The sequence below is a fragment of the Triticum urartu genome, chromosome 7A (genome assembly GCF_056163025.1).
Source record: "Triticum urartu cultivar PI428250 chromosome 7A, HENAU_Tu73, whole genome shotgun sequence".
NCBI classification, from domain to species: Eukaryota; Viridiplantae; Streptophyta; class Magnoliopsida; order Poales; family Poaceae; genus Triticum; species Triticum urartu.
The window spans coordinates 358,060,787-358,068,612 of NC_141879.1; the positions used below are offsets into that span (position 1 = coordinate 358,060,787).

The 7,826-nt window shown below is 46.1% G+C and overlaps 1 protein-coding gene across 1 annotated transcript; it reads left to right on the top strand.

Annotated features, from left to right (window-relative positions):
• Positions 1-2,893: 2,893 nt before the first annotated feature.
• LOC147959592 (uncharacterized) lies at positions 2,894-6,429 on the top strand. Its single transcript, XM_087537590.1, has 2 exons — positions 2,894-3,574; positions 4,740-6,429. Exons 1-2 carry the CDS (start codon positions 3,157-3,159, stop codon positions 4,910-4,912), a joined length of 591 nt encoding a protein of 196 aa, XP_087393716.1. The 5' UTR covers positions 2,894-3,156; the 3' UTR covers positions 4,913-6,429.
• The last annotated feature ends 1,397 nt before the right edge of the window (positions 6,430-7,826 follow it).

Genomic DNA, 7,826 nt, shown 5'->3' on the forward strand with positions numbered 1-7,826 from the left:
TCTTGTACTTCACAAAAGTCTTCGTAATACCATTCGTTCTTGTGAAAGTCCTCAACAGCCTATTGTTCTTGAATTTCTTGCTTGCTTGCATTATGGTTAATACCATAAGTTTAGTAATCTTATTGTCAGCCTTTGTCATTATCATTTTGAGTTCGTTGATACAATATGTTGCAAATGCTCGCAATCCTCAATCAGATCCTAGAATTCATCCTTCCAGCTCAGACGTCATTTTAACATGTGCTGAATCTCGATCAATCAAATCGCCATCGATTGTACCCCTAAGGCTATTCTACCTATCCATCCCTAATCAGAGCATTGCTTCTGATCCCTTGTTTTGGAATTCATAATTCCTTTCAATTGAGCTTTGAGTTAGTCAGTTGTTTCTATAATCTGATCTCCTTGCATTCTTTCTTCCTCTGGTTGAATATTGATGCTCACATCGGATCCCTTGTGGACCACCAGACCCCTTTTTCAGATTTTATCCGATAATGCCCTTCATATTTAGTAACCTTGTAGCCTTTTCCTCAGATACATAATGCCTTTGGTAAATTGTATCCCCTTCTTTTGTCAACCATGCTCCGCTACCGAGCTTGTGTTATTTATTCTTGAAATTTATGATATATGTTCCTAAGGTGCCCCGATGGGTTGAACCTATGCCTTCCCAAATCTGTGTGAACTCGAAAGTTATGCGGATTATACTCTACTGGCTTTTCGTCAGATAAAATTTCAATACTACAACTTCATCAAGAGCGAGAAGTAAAATGAAAGGTTATGCATTGTAGAAGTGGGAGTCGACCCTGAACCTTTGTGTTCATGCCCACGGACACGGTTTGGAACTTATCATGAAAGCTTCTTGCAAGGATATTTAATCATTTGAATAATGCTTCCGGTATCGTAAATTGGATCCCTTGCAGTTATGGTCTCGACCATATTTCCTCCTTGATCTCATTCACTAGGTAAGTTAAAATTACCTATCCTCTGCAAATCATTTCCCCCGTCCAACCTCTACTCCGATTTACCTTCTGGCATTACACCTAGTACTTGATACTGGGAAGCTTTATACCCCATCACATCATTCCTAGCCTGGTCGGCTATATATTTTATATTGTCAACTTTTTAACTGTGCTACCTGGTCATTATGCTCGGAGCAACTTCCGACGATGAGCTAAGCTTACGTCGATCTTTCTCATCTTATCATTTCTCCTTGAACAGCAAGCTTAATTTAGAGTTTGTGTCGTACCCATGGTTCCAATAACCTTTCGATTCATCATTCCTTTGACTGGATGTCATCGCCGATCGATTATGTCTTCATGAAATCTCTCGACAAATGTGTCATGATCATCATTAACATTCTGAGCTTTTCCAGGATATCAATCGAATTCATGATGATAAATACAATTCACCCTCAATGATTTGTGTTATCATCGACAACATTCTTGTCCTTTCCCCAACACAAACTTGTTCACATAATTTTGAAATTACATCCTTTTTGACATGTCGATGGACTGCGGCTGAGCCCGTCAGCCACACCCTCATCTTTTCCCTGCTAAAATTGTATGACTTATTTTTTGAATTGTTTCCGATGGATCCTTGGTGTATCTAGAGTCTGACCTTTGCTTGAAACCATGTCTTTGCTATCTCGAATCATGTCTGTGGTAATCCGATCTCCAATAAGAACATTTGAAGCATGATACAAAATTTTCTTTATCAATTATCCAAACACCGTTGTATGGGTAATGTCATGAAATTTCTTTCCCTTTACCTAATTGGTTATCTACTTACTATCCTGTCATGGATATCATCCTCTGCTTGTCCTTGGGAAGGATATACTCCTGATAATTGTGCTTAAACACATTTTCCTTTCCATTGCTCTGATTAATATACTAATCATTTTTTCCTTTCCATTCTTTTGTTTAACCTTTCCGGTAAACTAATTATCACAGTAGAGATAATTTCTTGCTTAGGTAAGCACCTCAATGTACAACTCTGTCAGTAAAGACCTTGTTATTATTGCTGTTGATATTCCGGTAACCACCGATGGACGAGAAGTTTGCCTGATGGCCCGCCTCGTTCAACGAGCAGGATAATGGTTCTCTTCGTCCCTCGCCCCTGGTACCGACATTGTTGCCGACATAGCTGACAGGCTGCCCTCTGACATGCCTTGCTATCATGACCGTGCAAGATGTCATCGCTCCTTCTATTTAACCCACATGGTGGGCCCATAACCCACAGTTCCACACGATCAAAACCTGACTCTCCTGTATATCTTTGATCCCGAAATATTCTTGCGTTTGGCTTCGTATCATGTCACGAGCCACCTTCCGAGAGATGATCTATTCCCGATGCTTTGAACCCCTTTCTCACACTCTGTTCAGGTATCAATAGTTTGTCCATTCGCTTGAAACTTCCTATTGTACCTTCATACTTTGCTCTCGGTGTTTATTAAGTTTCAACTCGAGAGATACTTCTGCCTCATTCCCTGAATTGCTCACCAGATAATTAACCCTATAAGGGTCAGTACTCCCGAAGTTACTCTTTACTTCCCCACTTAAATCTCGGGACGAGATTTCTTGTAGTGGAGGAGATTTGTAACACCCCGAGAATCATGCAACAGTAATCTCCCCCTAATGGTGGCCATGTCATCGTGATTACTATGTAGCTTGCCACTTGTCCAAAAATCAAGCCTTTTTCAAATTTAAAATAAGTCGAATAAATTATTTCTTTGGGCAGTAAAACTAAAATGTTCACCTTATCCTATAAATTTCCCATGATCATGGTCATGTTGAATCCAACATTATTTGACCCACCAATTAATTCTTAGGAATTTATGACGTGGGCCAACAACAAATAAAATGGTCTTTTCAATTTAAACAATTATTTAAACTTTCCCAAATAAAACGAAACTTCGTGTGTAGCACCAAAATATTGTACATGAGTTATGTGTGGAGTACCATGTAGAACTAAAATCATTTGTTGCTGACAATAAATAAAACAAGAGCTATAGCAATAATCAGAAAGGTAAGTAATGAAACAAAATACGCTACTGTGCACTAGGCCCAATCGTGACCACAGTGCAGCCCAGCCCAGCACCACGGCCTTTTCTTCAACCTCTCGGCAGGAGAGGCAGAGGAAGGCGTGGCGGCCATCCAGGCCACCATGGTTGTCGATGTCGCCGTGTCGGCGATCCCGCGGCCCCGTGGATGGATAAGAACGGCTCCGTCACCCCCTGGAGGAACCCTAGACCGCCCACATCCGTCTCCCCCTCTTCCCCCCATCTCCACCTCTCCCTCTCTGTCGTTCTGGAGGAAGGGCCGACGCGCCCTCCGCCGTCCACAGCGCGCCACCGTGGCCATCGACCTCCCCTCAACACTCCACCCTGACCAGGAGCTCTGGGACGCTCCTCCGCTTCTTCTTCGCCAACTAGCACAAGCCGGGACGCCACATCGACGCCGCCCTCGCCGATCCCCTCCGCCGGTGTCCGCCTCAGCCTCGCCGTCGATCCGCCGCCATCCGCCGCTCGGTTTGCCCGTCGTCGACAAGCTCCGGCCACCCCGACCCCTCCACGAGCTTTGGTGTGAGCTCCCGCATCTGTTCCCCCTATTTTTTTCCCTCAAATTCGGCGCTGTTTGGCCGTCCCTTGCGTTCGCCGCCATGGCAGGGAGCTCGGCTCCACGCGCCCGTGCGCCCCCTGACCGCCCCTGCTCCTGCGTGACCCGTGCTCCGGCGCCACTCAGCGCGCGCGTGCGCCTAGCCGTGATGCCCCCGCTTGCTACTGCTCTCTTGCGTCAGCTGCTGCTGATGCTCTTTCGCTGCTACTGCTTTGAACTGTCGCTATGCTGTTGCTACTGCTGCTTATTGCTGTTGTATCTGCTAGTTGCCGCCGCTACTGCTCCGTGCTTATGCCGCTGCTCGGTTGCTGCTGCTACTGCAGCCTGCTACCTCCGGCTGCGGCTGCTACTGGCGCCGTGGTGTGTATGAGTGTGTTGTGTGTGTATGCATCGTGGTGTGTGTGAGTGTGCTGCGTGTGTATGCAGCATGGTGTGTGTGAGTGTGCTGTGTGAGTGCACGTGTGTGAGAGTGGGTGTGCTGCCGGCCCAAACTAGTATAGGTCTAGATTAGTTCTAGGACTAATTCTGCTATTTAGATAGTATCAGTTTAGTGCTAGATTAGCCTAATAGCTTATGACCTGTGGCCCTCTGTTTTAAATTAGTTTAGTTATTTCTCTTTTTGCACATGGGCAAATGACAAATGGGCCCCGCTTTGACCCTGTTGACTTGTCAACCTTGATTGGTCAACTATTGACTTTGACCCTGGCCCCACTGTCATACACATGGCTAGCCCCCTAGTAGGTGTAAAAAGGATTCTGCCTATTTAGTAATTAAACGAATTAGATAAATAAAAGAAATGTAGAAAATGCTTAAAACTTTGGAAAATTATAGAAATTAAACCGTAGCTCGGATCGAAAAACTTTCCACATCAAAGTTGCTCAGAACAACGAGACAAATTTGAATACACGGTTCGTCCGTCCGCCACACGCCCCTAGCATAGCAAACATGCAACTGTCCTCTTCCGGTTCGTTTGTCCGAAAATGCCTAACACTGGGGAAACATTTCCGGATGTTATCCCCCTTCACCTGTATCGCGTAGCATTGTGTTAGAGCACCCCTAACGTTGTTTATTGCCTGTCATGCATCTGTGTGCTCCGTATTTACTGTTTCTTCCCCCTCTTCTCTTTGGTAGACCCCGAGATCGCTGCTGATGCCCCTGTGATCGACTACGTCGATGACACTTCTTCTTTTTCAACAGAACTTCCAGGCAAGCAAACCCCCCTTGAGCATTCCGATATCGCCCATTTCCTTCCCTCTCATGCTTGCATTAGAACTGCTACTGCTTTCTGTATGATCCTACTCTGATGCATAGCCTGTTGTTGTTACCTGCTTTCATACCTTACCTGCTTATCCTAAACTGCTTAGTATAGGTTGGTTGGTGATCCATCAGTGACCCCCACCTTGTCCCAGTTGCCTCGCTTTATGTTCGATGACTCGATCAACATGATTGACGTCCAGGCCCCGACACCGCACATCACCCCCCTAGTTGTACGACACTACAGAGTTACTATCGAGTGCCGAGGGTGAACCTCATACATCACTCCTGATGAGATCTCTGTAGTGTAGCTATTCGCTCATGATCATCGAGGGTGATTTCCTCCTTAACCACTTCCGTTACGGCTCTGTCGTGCAACCCCTCAAGTGTGAACCTCGAGGGTGGATCCTCTTACGTTCACCTTGATGATAACATCGAGTGGAATTCACCGGGGGTGATTCCTCGGGTTTTCCCCTTGGTGTTAGACACACAGTTACTATGGTTACTATGACTTTGCACTGAGCCATGTTACTAAAGACGGGTCGACCTTGAGAGGTACCCGCGCAAGCTTAATAGCGAGTGATGTGGAGTCGGGTTGACCTGGAAGGTGCCCGCGAGATACTTACGAGGCGTGGCCGGGCATTCTTAGCCCTTGCTGCAAGTACTCGAGACGGGGCGACGGGGTCACATCGATCGTGAGTCTCTGCTCGTTACCGTGTGCTCCTAATCCACTACGGTTTGGATATTTGATCCGAGGGGCCTCTGGCTTGATAGCACTAACCATCACGTGGGCATTGTATGGGCGTTCCGCGTCGTATACATCAGCCGAAGCTTAATAGACGTCAGCGACCGAGTGACGCGCGCCGGGTTGGACTGCGTAAGCTCCTGCCTTGTTTAAGGAGGTAGCTAGGTCTGCTCACCGGCCGCGTACGCAACATGCAGGAGTTCCCAGGTAGATGGCCCATGACCCCTGGGGACATAGGCTTAGTCCGGTGTGCTGGCCTCTCTATTAAGCTTAGGTCGGGTTGCGGCGTATTGTTTGGCCGAGGCCGGGCATGACCCGGGAAAGTGTGTCCGGCCGGAGTTAATCGAGTGTGGTGGGTAAGTTGGTGCACCCCTGCAGGGAAGAAAACATCTATCGATAGCTTGTCCTACGGCAACGGACACTTGGAGTTGTATCCCGATCGATACAACTAGAACTGGATACTTGTGATGAGAACTGGATGGTGATGAGATTTGGAATGTGTTGACACTTGGATAGTATGGCTCTGGGATTGCTTTCTCGCAGGGAGTCGAGAAAGGATCTCTGGCCGAGGTTGATAACATTACTGTTACTTTACTTTATGCTACTCTACTCCCTCATGTTGCTGCAAGATGGTGGTTTCCAGAAGATGCTAGTCTTCGATAGGCTAGGTTTTCCCCCTTCTCTTCTGTCATTCTGCAGTTTAGTCCACAGATACAGCCCATTTTCTTTGATACAGTTGCATACTTAGTTTAGGTCTGATGTAAATTTTGTGAGTACTTTGGATGAGTACTCACGGTTGCTTTGCTACCTCCTTTTCCCCATACCCGATTGTTGCGACCAGATGACAGATCCCAGGAGCCAGACGACGCCACTGATGACTACTGCTACCCCGAGGGTGACTACTACTACGTGACGGCCGCTGACGACTTGGAGTAGTTAGGAGGCTCCCAGGCAGGAGGCCTTTCCTTTTCGATCGTTGTTGTTTTTGTGCTAGCCTTCTTAAGGCAAACTTGTTTAACTCATGTCTGTCCTCAGATATTGTTGCTTCCGCTGACTCTTGTGTATTCGAGCTTATGTATTCGAGCCCTTGAGGCCCCTGGCTTGTATTATTTTGATTTGTGTTGTGATATCTCCCCGTGAGTCCTTGATCTTGATCATACACATTTGCGTGTATGATTAGTGTACGATTGAATCGAGGGCGTCACAGACCCGAATGGAACAAGGTCTCTGTGCTTAAGTGTCATCCCTGGATCGGTATGCTGACACACACAGTACTCGAGGATTTAAAACAAAGGTAAATCACATGTATAGAGTAAAGTAAATACTATTACGTCAATCCATATAGCGGAAGTAACAACAAGGTTGTGGAGTCCCAACCACACCAATGGCAAAGTTGAGTGTAGACATCGTAACCCTAACGTATCACTTACTCGTTGTAAGAATCCTGCAACATGAGATGTTGCAGCCATGTAGGTCAGTACATTGAATGTACTGGCAAGATCGCACTATAGAGCATTGATGAATAATAACTAACACTACATGCATATTTGGCTGGTGGAGGCTCTAAGTTTAAATTTTGCATAAAACCAATTTTTCCCTGCAACAAAGGAATACATTTCTATCTTACTACCAAGTTTATGCCATTATTGAGAAGGTTCCTCCAACTCAATCCCAAAATTCCCAAATTATTAACAACCCACCAGTTTCATTAAATAGAGTATTGAGATCCACCAATAATTCAAATACCAGATACTCAAGATGTCCATACACGGGGACACGACTAACCATGATTAGTTTATACACTCTGCAGAGGTTTGCGCACTTTTCCCCACAAGACTCGACCACATCCATGATCGGAAGATTGATACATAGTCTTTATGAAACATTAACTCTTTACTCTGGGTAGACAGTACCACCTACATCCCCTACATCTGCTAGCCTACCACAGAAAGAGGTCACACAACTTACTCAACTATGCCAGAGCCCATAATGGCTTGTGGCCGCACACGGAAGTTTCTAGCATGAATAATCTTATGATCCCTTTGAGCCTGGGTGGCATTCCATAGGGTGATCACACGGGTACTCCGGGATCCCCTTGGGAAAGCACTGGGTTCTCCAGGTTCCCGGGCAAGCCATTGGGTTCTCCAGGGTGCCCCAACCATTCCACCCATATGTGTGTTAATGTTGCCACCTTAAAGTTTCCCTTAATTATTATAACT

Coding starts and splice junctions, on each gene's coding strand:
- LOC147959592 (XM_087537590.1), top strand. CDS start 3,157: ATGGTTGTCGATGTCGCCGTGTCGGCGATCCCGCGGCCCCGTGGATGG. Junction 3,575..4,739: donor ACCCCTCCACGAGCTTTGGT/GTGAGCTCCCGC, acceptor TCTCTTTGGTAG/ACCCCGAGATCGCTGCTGAT.